The sequence below is a fragment of the Trachypithecus francoisi genome, unplaced genomic scaffold (assembly GCF_009764315.1).
Source record: "Trachypithecus francoisi isolate TF-2019V2 unplaced genomic scaffold, Tfra_2.0 Contig01440, whole genome shotgun sequence".
Taxonomy (NCBI): Eukaryota; Metazoa; Chordata; class Mammalia; order Primates; family Cercopithecidae; genus Trachypithecus; species Trachypithecus francoisi.
Window position 1 is genome coordinate 31,240,152 of NW_022681431.1, and position 15,932 is coordinate 31,256,083.

Here is a 15,932-nt window from a genome sequence, read left to right on the forward strand (position 1 = left end):
ATTACAGGCTTGAGCCACCGCGCCCGGCCTAATTCTTTGAATTTCTCTGGTATCAGTTGTGATGTCTTATTTTTCGTCTCTGATTTTATTTATTTGGGTCTTCTCTCTTTTTTTCTTAGTCTGGCTAAAGTTTGTCAATTTCTCTTTTCAAAAAACTGGTTTTTGTTTTGTTGCTCTTCTGTATTGTTTTCTTCATTTCAAATTCATTTATTTCTGCTCTGATATTTATTTATTTATTTATTTATTTATTTAGAGACAGAGTCTCACTCTGTCACCCATGCTGGAGTGTAGTGGCACAATGGCTCACTGCAACCTCCACCTCCTGGGTTCAAGCGATTCTCCTGCCTCAGTCTTCAGAGTAGCTGGGACTACAGGCGTGCACCACCACCCCTGGCTAATTTTTGTATTTTTAGTTGAGATGGGGTTTCACTATGTTGGCCAGGCTTGTCTCAAACTCCTAACCTCAAGTGATCCAACCACGTTGGCCTCCCAAAGTGCTGGGGTGACAGGTGTGAGCCACCACGCCCAGCCTGCTCTTATCTTTATTATTTCTTCTACTAATTTTGTGTTTTGTTTGCTCTTCCTTTTCTAGTTCTTTTAGTGGCATTGTTAGGTTGTTTATTTGAAGGTTTTCTCTTTTTTGATGTAGATACTTATGCCCATAAATTTCCCTCTTATTAGGCTTTTGCTGTATCCCATAGGTTTTGGTATGTTGTGTTTCCATTATCATTTGTTTCAATGAATTTTTCAGTTTCCTTCTTGATTTCTTCATTGACCCACTGGTCATTCAGGAACTTACTGTTGAATTTCCATGTGTTTGTATAGTTTCCAAAATTTCTTTGGTTACTGCTTTCTAGTTTTACTGTGTTCAGAGAAGATGCTTGATGTTATTTCAGTTTTTTGAGTATTTTATAGATGTACTTTTTTCATAAATATTTTACTTACATTTATGTTACTTACATACTTCATACTTTAACAGTTCCACTACTGTTTTTGCTCACCTATTCCCCATTGAGAGAATTTAGCTGTTTTTAAACCATTCCAAAGAACATCTTGGTACACACTGGATTGTGTTTTATGATGTTTACAGTGGCTTCCACCTAGTAGGCTTACAGTATTGTTTGAGGAAATAATCTCAAAAATGACTAAGATGGATTGTTGAAATAATCTTTTAGTTGGATACATATTTCCATTTTGCTTTCTGAAAAGACTGAACAGTATTACGGTATTACTAGTAATGTGTTTATGGACCTGTGTCCCCATATTTAATGTGGATTTTTCAGATAATTTATCCTTTTTTACTCAAAACCACTCAGATTTTTTTACCTTGATGTGAAAAAGTTATTATAGCTTTAATTACATTTTTATTGTGATCCTTTCTAAATTATAAACCTACAATGTCTTGTAATTTAAGTAAAAAAATTTCTTATTAAACTTTTTGGCTATTTGGATTCTAAACACTCGTTGCCTTGTTTTCTCCTTAATTTGGAGCAGTCTGGCTTCTACTACTACCATTTCACGCAAGTATTTCTTAATAAGATAACTAGTCATCTCTTAAATGGCCAATCCCGTAGCAGCACTCAAGACTTTATCTTTCCTCATCTTTCTACTGTATTCAGTGTTGTTATTCAGTTCCCCCTTCTTCAAATTTTTTATTTCAATAATGGCCTTCTCTTATATTCTCTCTCATTCTCTGATATTCTTCAGGGTGAGGTTCCTCTTTCTACCCCTTGGTTGATCCACCATGGCCCATCTTTGTTAGTCTTTTACACTGTTTTTCACACTCTTTCTAGACAATATCATTTTTGCTCATGGCCTCAGTTAACTCCAAATGGCTCCCAAATCTGTATGTTCAACTCAGGTTTCTCTGTGCTTTAGATTGAGGTATCTAGCTGTTTGACAAATTTCTAGGCATTTCATTTTCAACAAATGTAAAATCAGATCCCTATATTTCTTTCTTATCCTGTTCCTTTTGTCTTACCTTCTCAGTGAATACCAAAATTCTTGTATTCTTTTGCCTTTTCTCAAGATAGTTCCTCCTCTGTCCCTTTCTATTTCCTCCTCTGTCCTTTTCTATTTCAGGCATATTTAGTAATAATAATAGTAATAGCATTCTCTCATCTTCATGCCTGCTCTTGAACATTTTAAATAATATCTTACATTGTAAAACCAAAGTGATCTGTCTGACATACTACCTAGATGATCTGTCTGACCATGTTTTCCCTTCTTGCAATCCTTCAGTATCACCCAACACCTTTGGAAGTAAGCTAGTCTCCTGAATGTTGCATCATGACCTAGAGAATTTGAAAGTCAAACCATGGGCTGGGTGCAGTGGCTCATGCCTGTAATCCCAGCACTTTGTGAGGCCGAGGTGGGTGGATCACCTGAGGTCAGCAGTTTGAGACCACCCTGACCAACATAGTAAAACCCCGTCTCTACTAAAAGTACAAAAATTAGCCAGGCGTGGTGGTGCGCATCTGTAATCCCAACTACTCGGGAGGCTGAGGCACGAGGATTGGTTGAGCCTGGGAGGCGGAGGTTGCAGTGACCTGAGATTGCACCCTTGCACTCTAGCCTGGGCGACAGAGGGAGACTCCATCTCAAGAAAAAAAAAAAAAAGACAGAAAAAAAGAAAAAGAAAAAAGAAAGTCAAACTGTGGAATCAGCGTTATTTAAGGTTGTCTGAGTTATTCCAGTTTCAGCCTGACTTGAGGCTTGCTGATTACAGGGTAATCCCAGCAGACACTTTGTATTCCATACAGGGTTGTGCTGATCTCCTTTTCCCCAGTTTCTCTCCAGCCATTCTTCCTCTCATAACTTACTCTTCATCATACCATTCCTGAATTCACTGCATCCTCTTATTTTTCTGCATACTTTGGACATACTGACCTCTGTCTTGAATCTCCTTCCCACCCATAACCCACAGATGTTTTATTTATTGTTCTAGTCTCATTTCAAGTCCAGTGTATTTTAACTCGTCCAGAAGAGTTACTGTTTCTTTGACCAACTATTTTTATATGCATCCATGTACTACTTGGAAGTTTTTATCTGATTGTATTTTATTTGTTTACACTTTTTCCTCCCCACTGGGCTTTAATTCCCTGAGGGCAGGGATCTTTTGTGTGTGTGTGTGTGAGGCAGGATCTCACTCTGTTGCCCAGACTGGAGTGCAGTGGCACAAACACAGCTCATTTCAGCCTCGACCTCCTGGGCTCAAGCAATCTTCCTACCTCATCCCCACAAGTAGCTGAGACTTACAGGTGCTCACCAGCATGCCTGACTGATTTTTGTATTTTTGGTAGAGATGGGGTTTCACCATGTTGGCCAGGCTGGTCTCAAAATCCTGAGCTCATGCAGTCTGTCTACCTTGGCCTCCCAAAGTGCTGGCATGGGCGACCATGCCCTGCCTGAGTGCAGAGATCTTTTAATACTAATGCTGAGCACAGTCCTTGAGACATAGTCTTCATAAACATGTATTGAAGTGAATTTCAGAGAAATATGCATAACTACATTGGTTCTAAAATATGTGCCCACCCAAACACTGTGTTAGAAGTCATCATTCGAAATTTCAAGCAATACCAAAAATAATCAGAAAAGTAAGCTGCCACTCATGACATTAGGCCACTACTATACTACTACTGCTAGAACATGAGACTTTATTTTGCTAATTATACTTTCAAACTGATATGACAACCTAAGGAAAAAAGGCATACATAAGTCGCCACTTGGAAAATTAATGTACATTTCATTTCTAGGCTGGTGAATCAAAGACTTCTGGAAGTACAGTCACAAGTTGAAGAATTACAGAAATCTTTACAGGATCAAGGCTCAAAAGCAGAAGATGTAAGTTTTAATATGTACCAACCATGGTCCGTCAGTTTCACAATGTTGAAAAATAACTTTTATTTTTTATTTGATGTTTTTTATCAAAATAATTTAGTATTATATTGGTTATAGAAAAGAAACAGTGTTTTCCTTTTTACTAACATTCCTTATAAAAAGGACCAGATCTGTCTCTTGAGATTCACTCTGCTGGGAATTAGAAATTCATTTCTAGTTACCAACTGAGGAATTAATTGAGGCTTTATGTTTTAAATGTGCTCAACTCAGTGTTCAAAGATGAAGTATAGGGTTTTTCCCCTTTGGTCAAAAAAAATTGCTAGTGGGAATTTGGAATGTTCAAGTAGAAATTTTTAATGTAAAAGTGATTTTAAGAAAATACTACTGTCCCTAGAATTACATTTTCTCTAAATCTCTGAATCCCTCTTACTCCTTCTGTTCCCCAACACTGGCCCTTTTTTCACATCCCCCAGCACTCTGTGTCTCTGTCACAACTCTGCACACTTGCACTAGAATAGTGTAAATGTATTAGCCAAGGACTGCCTTTCTTCACACCTGTGTTTTAACCTTCTATCACAGTACTCAGGTAGCACATAGTCATCTATCTATGGCAAAAGTGTAAGTCAAATTTTGCAAATCCTTTATGTTCAATGAACAGTAAACAACAGAGCTAAGACTTAAAGAGTGTTCAAAAATAATGTAAAGAGGAGAAAAAACAAAATTTTGGTGATCAGTCTTTGCTTCAACCAGATGTTTTGTTTCTTTCCTGTTACCAGTGTAATTTGCTGTAAACTGTGGCATTTGAGCATAAATGTTTGTTTCCATTGATAGAGTCATTTTGGAGGATTAACTTCAAAACTGTAGAGGTAGCCAATTCCATTTGGCCTTTTTAACATAAGAGGATATAAAAACAAAAGGAACCAAAGAAAGGGAGTTAAGTATGTTACTTAAAATTTGTGAATACTAGATACAAAAAGCTCATCCATGGCCTAGCTTAATGAGTTTCTCCAGACATCATCTTGTGTATATTGGCAACATGTTCTTCATTCTAACATGAGTGATGTTAGCTTATCCCTTAATCAATGCCTTGGCAATCCTTGTTAGATTCCCAGATTGATTTCTGATTCCTAAAATTGTCACCAACATTTAAACTTCCGTATGCCCTTATTAAAATTTAAAACATGTTTTTATTCAAAATGCTAAATCACAAAGAGGTGAAACAAAACTACATGAGTGTATTAAAATATTACTAAGCCTAATTAAGTATCTTAGAGATGAACTGAATGGGGCAACATTTCTTAATTCAGTGAAATCACTAGGTCCTTTAAACTGAGATAAATGTAAAATCCATTCTGGTCTCTAAAAGTCTGAGGAGACTTTTATTGATTTGTTATGGGAGTGAGGGAAGGGCATGTGGTACATGGGAAGTAAAAATGGTGAAATATCAGAATCAGCTTAAACTTCAGTGTTACAATGATGGCCATTGTGCATGGTTCTCTTACATTAAAACATAAAAGCATTTATTCTTCAAAAGATAATTTGGCATAGCTTGATTAGGTATCACTATGGTAATCAAATCCAATTAAATATGCTGTGGGCCATTACTTTAACAGAATGTATTTCAGAAGTGAGATGCCAGCCCTGTCAAGTACTATTTACATAAACTCGTCCATTTATTTGATTGTCCAGATGCCAATGTCTTGCTGTAAACTAAGCAGAACTTTGCTCTGAGCTCTTTTCTATATGTAGAAAAGATTCAGATAGCTGAAACCGTGCCTCCAAATGGCTTAGAGAAATAAATAGTACAATACAGGATATATGGTTCTTGCCCCAGCAAATATTTTTATGTTTTTGTCTTACTTTTCTCTTTCTCTAACTTAAGAGTGTTGCATCTCGGGAATGTGCAACCCATAAAGCAACCTGCCAAAGGAAGTGGTCCCCTCTGGAGAAGAACAACATAACTTCTGCCAGCTTCTGTTATCAAAAGCACAGTCCTTTCATATAATCTTAAGTCAGAGTAGAAGGGGTTGCACATTTTTATTATTATTTTTATGTAATTTGTTTTTAACATGGAAGCAGAAAAACATTGTTATATCCAGCCATATGGATAATTTGAGCTAGCCGCAATATATAAAACTTCAGAGCACAAGACAGGATGAGGAGACAGTAGAAAAAAGGAAAATGTACGTTTCTTTTAAAAAGTGCATATCTTGGGCTGGGCACAGTGGCTCATGCCTGGAATCCTAGCACTTTGGGAGGCCGAGGTGGGCGGATCATGAGGTCAGGAGATTGAGACCATCCTGACTAACACGGTGAAACCCCGTCTCTACTAAAAATACAAAAAAAATTAGCTGGGCGTAGTAGTGAGTGCCTATAGTCCCAGCTACTCGGGAGGCTGAGGCAGGAGAATGGCGTGAACCCGGATGACAGATCTTGCAGTGAGCAGAGATTGTGCCACTGCACTCCAGCCTGGGCAACAGAGCAAGACTCCCTCTCAAAAAAAAAAAAAAAAAAAGTCATATCTTTTATTTCCGTTCGTGAATTACTAAATCATTCCTTCTTCTCTTGGCTGCTGTGTTTGCTTCATACTAATTTGTCCTCTCTGTCTCTTGGCATGGTTTCTGCTCAAGGCTATTGTAAGTATGGCTTCCTTTTCATTTTTATATAGTGAGCAGTTTTTGGATTTAGACTGCCATCATAGTTGATGGTATGGAAAATTTTATTAAGGTAGTTTTGTACAAAATGAATATCTGGATTACTTGCCTTGTAGGTTTATGACCTTTACAATTAAGATACTCAAAGGATATCGAACTCTTAAAGAGTCAACTGACAAGACGTCTGCTCTTGGTTTTATTCCCCATTCCACTCCTGTTTCATCCCATTATTGTAATTAATTCATTTATATAAATTATCTTGATTCAGTCTACCCTCCTCCTGCCCCATGCTTTGGTAAGAACAGTCTTCAGTTTGGAGAGGCACTGCAACATAGGAAGCATGGAGGTGAAGGCTATGCATGGATTCTGGGGTCTGGCAGACCTGGGTTTTGGATCTGCCACTTGAAAGCTACTAAATGTTCTCCAGCCTGTCCTTCCTCAACTGTAACATGGGGCTATTGTTACACAGGCTGTGAAGTTTACATATGACAGTGTCTATGACATGATTTAGAGCATTGTTTGGCATATTAACCACCCATTTAACTGTTTTATTATATATATCTTCTCAGAGTTAAAGTTTTGCTAGACTCTAATCAAATCATAAGCACAGAATTAAAGTTTCTAAAAAGTATTTACGTTTTACCCCTGTGCTAAAGAAGGAATGAGCAGTAATCAAAAGTTAATAGAGTTGGCCGGGTGCAGTGGCTCACACCTGTAATCCCAGCACTTTGGGAGGCCGAGGTGGGAGGAGGATCACTGAAGCCCACAAGTTCGAGACCAGCTTGGGCAACAAAGTGAGACCCTGTTTCTATTTTTTTTATTTTTTATTTTTTATAAAGTTAACAGGGTTATCTTTTTGTATATTTGGGAAGCGGTGATAGAGGACATGTGGATCCACTGCGGTAACTATAGTTAACATATTGAGGAAAGAAGTGAAAGTTGAAGTATTACAGAGCTGTGTTAGAATGGAAATGAATAAAAATTTTTGGTAATTATTATCAAAAGAACTTAGTGTGAGGGTTCCTTTTCCCTCATCACTGGCATTGATTGGACAATTTGTTTTATAAGCCTATATTAATTGGGTTTTGACTGAATTAATTATATAACCATTTATCTCAAAATGTTTCATAAAATTGATTAATAGTATGTACTGTGTAAGTTTAATTATGAAATTTAGTGGTCTTATAGAGAATGTCTTTATTGTTTATTTTTAGGTCAATTTTGATCTCCTGCTTTTCAGGAGTCTTTTTTTTTTTTTTTTTAACCCAGTGAAAGCTACATTCTCCAACATATTAAAGGTTGTGCATATGCTATCCTTCACATTCCCATACCATTGCATAAATTATTTATAACCTGTGCATTTTCATAAGTCACTGATTAAGTCAGACGTATTTATAGAAACTGACCCAATACTTTATCATGACTCAAGGAAAATAGCAGATAAGTGTCTTAAGGGAAATCTGTTATTACTAGGGTCCTGTCTGCCTACCAAATCCAGGAATATTAGGTCTATAATTAAGTGGCTTTTTCATTCCTATTTTATTCATCTGCCTGATTATAAATAGAGAATTCATATATATATATACAGGTTGTGGGTATTTCATACTGATTGTCATCCCTTAGGGGGATGTAATTATAATCTAATTACATGTCTCCCTTTATTAAAGAGATTTAAACTGGGGTACATTGTGTGTTTTCAGCTCTTTGACCAAACAAATTACTGAGAGCTCACTCAAAATTCTGACTATTGTACTTTTAACTTAAAAAAAAATTATTTTAGTTAAAATATGAGGTAATAAACTAACTTTGTTTTTCATTTTTAGTCAGTCCTTCTAAAAAAGAAGCTTGAAGAACATCTGTAAGTATAAGAGCTGTTGAGGCTGATTCTTCTATAGTGGAACAGATGTGCTTTGTGTTAGGTAGTTATGGTGTGTCTAGGCATTGGCACAGGTGGCCCTTGAAGAAATAGAAAATTATAATACATATTAAGAGTCTGAAGGGTCACTTCCGCCCAAGGTTCTCAGGTCAGAATAATGACTGCTTTAGAACTGCTTTCTCAAATGAGACTTTAGGGTTTTCTCTCTTTGTGATAATCGTAGTTAGGAGTTTGAGACACTCTAGATCATGGATCAGACACCTCTTTCTATAAGGGGTCAGATAATAATTGCTTTTTAGGAGTTAAAAGCTGGTCTCTGTCACAGCCACTCAGCTCTGCAGTTGTAGCTTGAAAATAGCCATAGACAATACATCAATTAATGGTTGTGACCATGTTGTAGTAAAACTTTATAGATACAAACAGGCAGCAGGCTGGTTTTGGCCCATGGGCTATAGCTTGCCAGCTCTTAAGTATTGCCAGCTTAATCTATTTATTTAAAAAAAAAATTTAAGAGGCAGGGTCTTTTAAAAAAGAGACCCTGTCTTTAAAAGACTTTAAGGTCTTTAAGAGACAGGGTCACTATGTTGCCCAGGCTGGACTTGAACTCCTGGTTTCAAGTGATCCTCCTGCCGCAGCCTTCTGAGTAGCTGGGATTACAAGTACATGCCACCACACGCAGTCTAATATTCTTTCTTAAGTAAATTTTTTAAAGTCTGTGAAAACTTGTCAGTAGATTTTCAAATATTTCCTTGAGTTACAAACAAGAACTTTTTGGTATAAAAGGTAAAGTAAATTTTAAAATATTCACATTTGTTTTTTCATGAAGAAGAAATCTTCTCTCTTTATCTTTAACTGAGGTTGACCATATTAGAAATGTTTCATAATTTTTCTTGCACCCAGTGACAACCTTAATCCTTCTCATCCTTTTCTAGCAAAACTCCTGGCAAGCATTGAATTAGTGACTATGAATTTATAGCCCGTTAAAGTGTTACAACTTTACACTGTGCTAAACCAGACATCCTCAGTACCACAAAGATAATTTGGATTTATTCTACTAGGATGGGAAAGAAATTCTCTTCTCTGGCAATTTGCCTCATGCTATCCAGTTTGTGTTTTTGTGTTTTAAATAGTAAATGTGGGAGACACAAGATACTCCTGGCGACAGATTTGCTAGCAGTTCTAGCAGTGGGCAGATTCTTAATGTACTAGAACAGAAAATATTACTTTTGCCTTTTGTGAGATTACCTGCAGTGAGAATTTAGTACTGAATTCTGTCCTTTAAAAAAAAATTCTCATTCCTTTATGGCAAAAAATATAATGCCTGTTATTTCATAAAACTACCAACTAACCATTATTCTGTGCTCAGTCATTTACATGGTGAAAAATCTTCATCAGAAAGGATTTATTAGTGAAGATGGAGACTGTTAGTTCCTATAGCTGCCATGTCAAATTACCATACACTGGATGGTTTATGGCAACATAAATTTATTCTCTCATAGTTCTGGAGGCTAGAAGAACCAAGGTGGCAGCAGGCTGGTTCCTTCTAGAGGTTTGGAGGGACAGTCTGCTCTGTGCTCCTTGTTGCTGGTAACCGCCAGCAGTACTGATGTTTTTGGTTGTAGACAGATCACTCCAATTTCTTTCTCCACCTTCACATGTCATTCTTTGTATGCCTGTGTCTCGTGACCTTCTGATAAGGATGCCAGTCATTGGATTTAGGGCATTCCCTGATCCAGTGTGCCCTCATCTTAACTAATTATATCTATAAACACCCAATTTCCAAATATTGTTACATTCACATATCCTAGGAATTAAAACTTCGATTTTTCTTTTTAGGAGACACAATTCAGCCCACCACAGGAGCCACAGATATCTCCAAATAGGGCCAGCCTCATGCACATTTAAAATGACAATGGGCTGGGTGTGGTGGCTCACGCCTGTAATGCCAGCACTTTGGGAGGCCAAGGCATGTCAATCACTTGAGGTCAGGAGTTTGAGACCAGCCTGGCCAACATGGTGAAACTCTGTCTCTACTAAAAATACAAAAATGAGCAGGGCATGGTGGCGTGCACCTGTAATCCCAGCTACTCAGGAGGCTGAGGCAGTAGAATTGCTTGAACCCAGGAGGCAGAGGTTGCAGTGAGCCGAGATCACACCACTGCACTCGAGCCTGAGCAACAGAGCGAGACTCTGTCTCAAGAAAAAAAGAAGAAAACAAAGAAAAGTTGGGTGCGGTGGCTCACGCCTATAATCCCAGCACTTTGGGAGGCCGAGGCAGGTGGATCACTCAAGGTCAGGAGTTCAAGACCAGCCTGAACAACATGGTGAAACCTCATCTCTACTAAAAATACAAAAAATAGCCAGGCGTGGTGGCGTATGCCTGTAATCCCAGCTATTCGCAAGGCTGAGCCAGGATAATTGCTTGAACCCAGGAGGCAGAGGTTGCAGTGAGCCGAGATCATGGAACTACACTCCAATCTGGGTGGCAGAGCAAGACTCCGTCAAAAAAAAAAAAAAACTGCAATGGAGACCATTTTACACATCAAATTGTTAACACTTTAAAAATCCAACATACTGAGTGTTATTGAAGAACTGAAGATGTTAAGCAATGGCAATTCTCATCCACTGCTGGTAGGAGTATACATCAGTCTGCTTAGTAAACTTGAACATGCCACATATTCTGTGACCTCTCAGTTCTACTATATATATCCTAGATTCCTAGAAATATTGTCCGTGCATACTAGGAGGCATGTAGAAGAAAGTATGGAAGAACATTGTAATCACAGAAAAGTAAAAACAATATGCAAATGTTCACCGATTGGAAAATGATTGAATGAGGTATATTCAAACAATAGAATACCAGACAATAGGGGAAATGTGAAATAAACCATGGCTAATACATCAACACAGATGAAGCTCAAGAATATAGTGTTTAGTGAAAGATGCAAGTCAGAATAATACATAATGATTAACATATAAAATTTAAATTGCGGCCAGGCGCGGTGACTCAAGCCTGTAATCCCAGCACTTTGGGAGGCTGAGATGGGCAGATCATGAAGTCAGGAGATCAAGACCATCCTGGCTAACATGGTGAAACCCCATCTCTACTGAAAAATACAAAAAACCTTGCCGGGCGAGGTGGTGGGCGCCTGTGGTCCCAGTTACTCGGGAGGCTGAGGCAGGAGAATGGTGTCAACCCGGGAGGCGGAGCTTGCAGTGAGCTGAGATCGCGCCACTGCACTCCAGCCTCGGGAACAGAGCAAGACTCCGTCTCAAAAAAAAAAAATTTAAATTGCACAAAATTTTATATATATATATTTTTATGAGCCAAAAAAATTTAAATTGCACAAAGGGGTGTGTGTGTGTGTGTGTGTGTGTATATATATATATATATTTTTTTTTTTTTTTTTTTTTTTGAGACGGTGTCTTGCTCTGTCCCCAGGCTGGAGTGCAGTGGGGCGATCTCAGCTCACTGCAAGCTCCGCCTCCTGGGTTGACGCCATTCTCCTGCCTCAGCCTCCCGAGTAGCTGGAAACACAGGCACCTGCCACCTCGTCCGGCTAGGTTTTTTGTATTTTTTAGTAGAGACGGGGTTTCACCGTGTTAGCCAGGATGGTCTCGATCTCCTGACCTCATGATCCGCCCTTCTCGGCCTCCCAGTCCTGACCTCATGATCCGCCCTTCTCGGCCTCCCAGAGTGCTGGGACTACAGACGTGAGCCACCGCACCCAGCCTAAGCAATATATTTTTTAGGAATAGCACAAAGACAAAACCATCATGAAAATCATGAGAATGATTCAAATTCTGACTTTGGTTACTTCTGGGAAGAGTATAGAGACATGCATGACTTCTAAGTTTTGGGGATGATTTTTATTTATTTTTATTTTTATGTTTTTACATTTTATTTATTTACTTATTTTTTGAGACAGAGTTTCACTCTCTCACCCAGGCTGGACTGCAGTGGCATGATCTTGGCTCACTGCAACCTCCGCCTCCTGGGTTCAAGAAAGTCTCTGCCTCGGCCTCCTGAGTAGCTGGGGTTATAGGCCCCCAGCACCATGCCCGGCTTTTTGTATTTTTAGTAGAGACAGTTTCACCATGTTGGACAGGCTGGTCTTGAACTCCTGACCTTATGATCCACCCGCCTTAGCTTCCCAAAGTGCTGGTATTACAAATGTGAGCCACCGCACCCGGCCTATTTATTTTTTTGAGATGGAGTCTCACTCTGTTATTATTTTTTTGAGATGGAGTCTTACTCTGTTGCCCAGGCTGGAGTGCAGTGGTGCAATCTCGGCTCACTGCAACCTCCGCCTCCCTGGTTCAAGCGATTCTCCCACCTTAGCCTCCCGAGTAGCTGGGACTACAGGCACACACCACCATGCCCGGCTAATTTTTTTGTATTTTAGTAGAGATGGAGTTTCACCATGTTGCCCAGACTGGTCTCAAACTCCTGAGCTCAGGCAGTCTACCCACCTCGGCCTCCCAGAGTGCTAGGATTATAGGCATGAATCACTGTGCCCAGCCAATGTCTTAACATGGTAGCGATTCATTGGGCTTAATTTTATTATTCTTTTAACTGTTATATTGTATATGTTCTTTGTCATAGGTCATAAATGCATACAAGTCACATCCTCAAAAAATTTATTGAGAAAAAGGTTTATTAAAGCATATTTCATGCATAGAAAAGATCAGAAAGACATAAAGTGATGTATTTAATTAGTGATTTTCTATATCTTCCCATTTTTACAGCCTTTTTTCCTAGTTACGTTATATAGTGCCATATTAAATATGATAAAGGGAAAATTACACATATTATACAAATACGAGGGGAAAATATCTCACTTTCAGTTAATTATTTAAATACCTGTATATTGGAATATAACATATGAAGTACACATCTTAAGTTCCTAGATTTTTTTTTTTTTTTTTTTTGAGACAGAGTCTTACTCTGTCATCCAGACTGGAGTGCAGTGGCACGATCTTGGCTCACTGCAACCTCTGCCTCCCAGGTTCAAGCAATTCTCCCTCCTGTGTAGCTGGGATTACAGGTACCCACCACTGTACCTGGCTAATTTTTCTATCTTTAGCAAAGACTGGGTTTTGCCCTGTTGGCCACGCTGGTCTTGAACTCCTGACCTGAAGTGATCTGCCTGCCAAGGCCTCCCAAACCTAGGTGACCCAGATCAACATATGGAATATGTCCAGTAACCTACCAGGATTGTTCATTCTTCCTCCCAGTAGATTGACAGCAAAACTAGCCACACAGCTGATCTGTATCATCTTCCACTCATTTTAACATACCAACAGAATCGCACATTGTTACCCATTTGACTTCCTTTGTTCAACATTCTGTGAGATCTATTCATGTGGTTGCGTATATCATTAGTTCATTTTTTTATTGAATTTGTTAATTCTTATTTTTAGAACTTCATTTTTTTGCAACAAGATTTTGCATGGTAAAACCTTTGCAAAGTTATTTCAATATTCTTATTCCTAGAAAAAATCTATACTCTGTCTTTATGCAGGTCTATCTAAACTAAATAACTACTTTTTCAAACAGGAATTTTTTGTCTTTATTTTTTACTTATTTTTAAAGTATATTAAATTTGTGTTTTGTTGTTTCATATCTGTTTCATATCACTTGTGTGCAATGCAAGTGTAATCCAAATATAAAGAACTTAGATCTTTAATTTGAACTGGAAAAAAATTACAGAAACAGTAGTTGGTGATATTTACCTTTTTGTTACAGAGAGAAGCTGCATGAAGCCAATAATGAACTACAGAAGAAGAGAGCCATTATTGAAGATCTCGAGCCAAGATTTAACAACAGCTGTGAGTTTTCCTAATTATGATAGTTTTTAAATGGGCTTGCTGTATACTGCCATAGTGATAGTGAGTTTACATAATTTTTATTTATTTTATTTTATTTATTTTTTATTTTTATTTTATTTTTTTTGAGATGGAGTCTCACTGTCGCCCAGGCTGGAGTGCAATGGCGCAATCTTGGCTCACTGCAAGCTCTGCCTCCTGTGTTCTTGCCATTCTCCTGCCTCAGCCTCCTGAGTAGCTGGGACTACAAGCGCCCGCCACCACGCCCAGCTAATTTTTTATATTTTTAGTAGAGGTGAGGTTTCACTGTGTTAGCCAGGATGGTTTTGATCTCCTGACCTCGTGATCCACTCACCTTGGCCTCCTAAAGTGCTGAGATTACAGGCGTGAGCCACTGCGCCCAAACTGTTTATTCATTTTTGAGACAGGGTCTGGCTGTGTTGCCCAGACTGGAGTAAATGGCATGATCACAGCTTACTGCAGTCTTGACCTCCCATGCTCAAGCCATCCTTCTACCTAATCAGTCCCCCAGTAGCTGGGATGCAGGCATGAGCCACCCTGCCCAGCTAATTTTTATAATTTTTTATAGAGATGGGATTTCTCCATGTCGCCCAGGCTGGTTTTGAACTTCTGGGCTCAAGTCACCTGCCCACCTCAGTCTCCCAAAGTCCTGGGATTACAGATGTGAGCAACCACACCTGGCCTATATTAAATTTTTATTTAAGAAATAGGCTCTATTGGCTGGGTATGGTGGCTCACGCCTGTAATTAGCAATTTGGCAGGCCAAGGTAGGAGGATCACTTGAGCCCAGGAGTTCAAGACCAGCCTGGGGAATACAGCAAGACCCTGTCTCACAAAAAAGAAAGAAGGCCAGTGCAGTGGCTCACTCCTGTAATCCTAGCACTTTTTTGGGAAGCTGAGGTGGGTGGATTGCCTGAGCTCAGGAGTTTGAGACCAGCCTGGGCGACATGACAAAAGGCTGTCTCTACTAAAAATACAAAAAATTAGCCAGGAGTGGTGGCACACACCTGTAATCCCAGGTACTGGGAAGGCTGAGGCAGGAGAATCACTTGAGCCCAGGAGGCAGAGGTTGGAGTGAGCCGAGATCTCGCCACTGCACTCCAGCGAGACTGTCTCCAAAAAAAAAAGAAAGAAAGAAAGAAATAGGCTCTATTTACATACAGGGAGTATACAATCATCTTTATAATGTCTTACTTTCTAATTGTACTTTGAATTTTTCCTTAACTCTGTATTCTAATGAATATTATATGACGTTAAGATATTTTCATAATGTAGTTCCATGTAAGTCATCCAGACTTGCGCTTCCCAAATATTTACTCATGTAGGTAGCTTGGTTTTGTTAATTCTTTTGTATTAATAAAGAGGTAAGAGGTGAGAAAACAGACTTATTTTTATTGCGGTAAAATATACAAAACACACCATTTTAAGCCATTTTTAGTGTATGGTCCAGTGACGTTGAGGACATTCACACAGCACAACTATCACTTTTACCTGTATAGTCCAGTGACGTTGAGGACATTCACACAGCACAACTGTCACTTTTACCTATCTACAAAACTATGTCATCTCAAACTGAAGTTCTGTATGCATTAAACAATAACTTTCCCTTCCTCCCTCTCCCCAGCCCCTGGTAACTGCTCTTCCATTTTCTGTCTCTGTGAATTTGACTATTCTAGGTCACTCATATAAATAGAATCATGTAATATTTGTCC

At 38.8% G+C, this 15,932-nt stretch overlaps 1 protein-coding gene across 5 annotated transcripts in view; it reads left to right on the forward strand.

Annotated features, from left to right (window-relative positions):
* Window positions 1-15,932, forward strand: part of HOOK3 (hook microtubule tethering protein 3) — a 130,836-nt gene that overhangs the window by 102,988 nt on the left and 11,916 nt on the right. For 3 of the 5 annotated variants that reach the window (XM_033232583.1, XM_033232557.1, XM_033232572.1), the window contains 4 exons: window positions 3,756-3,843; window positions 6,471-6,476; window positions 8,318-8,352; window positions 14,120-14,202. In XM_033232583.1, the coding sequence (XP_033088474.1) occupies window positions 3,756-3,843; window positions 6,471-6,476; window positions 8,318-8,352; window positions 14,120-14,202 (212 nt within the window). The remainder of the gene's footprint in view (window positions 1-3,755; window positions 3,844-6,470; window positions 6,477-8,317; window positions 8,353-14,119; window positions 14,203-15,932) is intronic. The other 2 variants (XM_033232590.1, XM_033232564.1) reach the window with 1 other exon arrangement.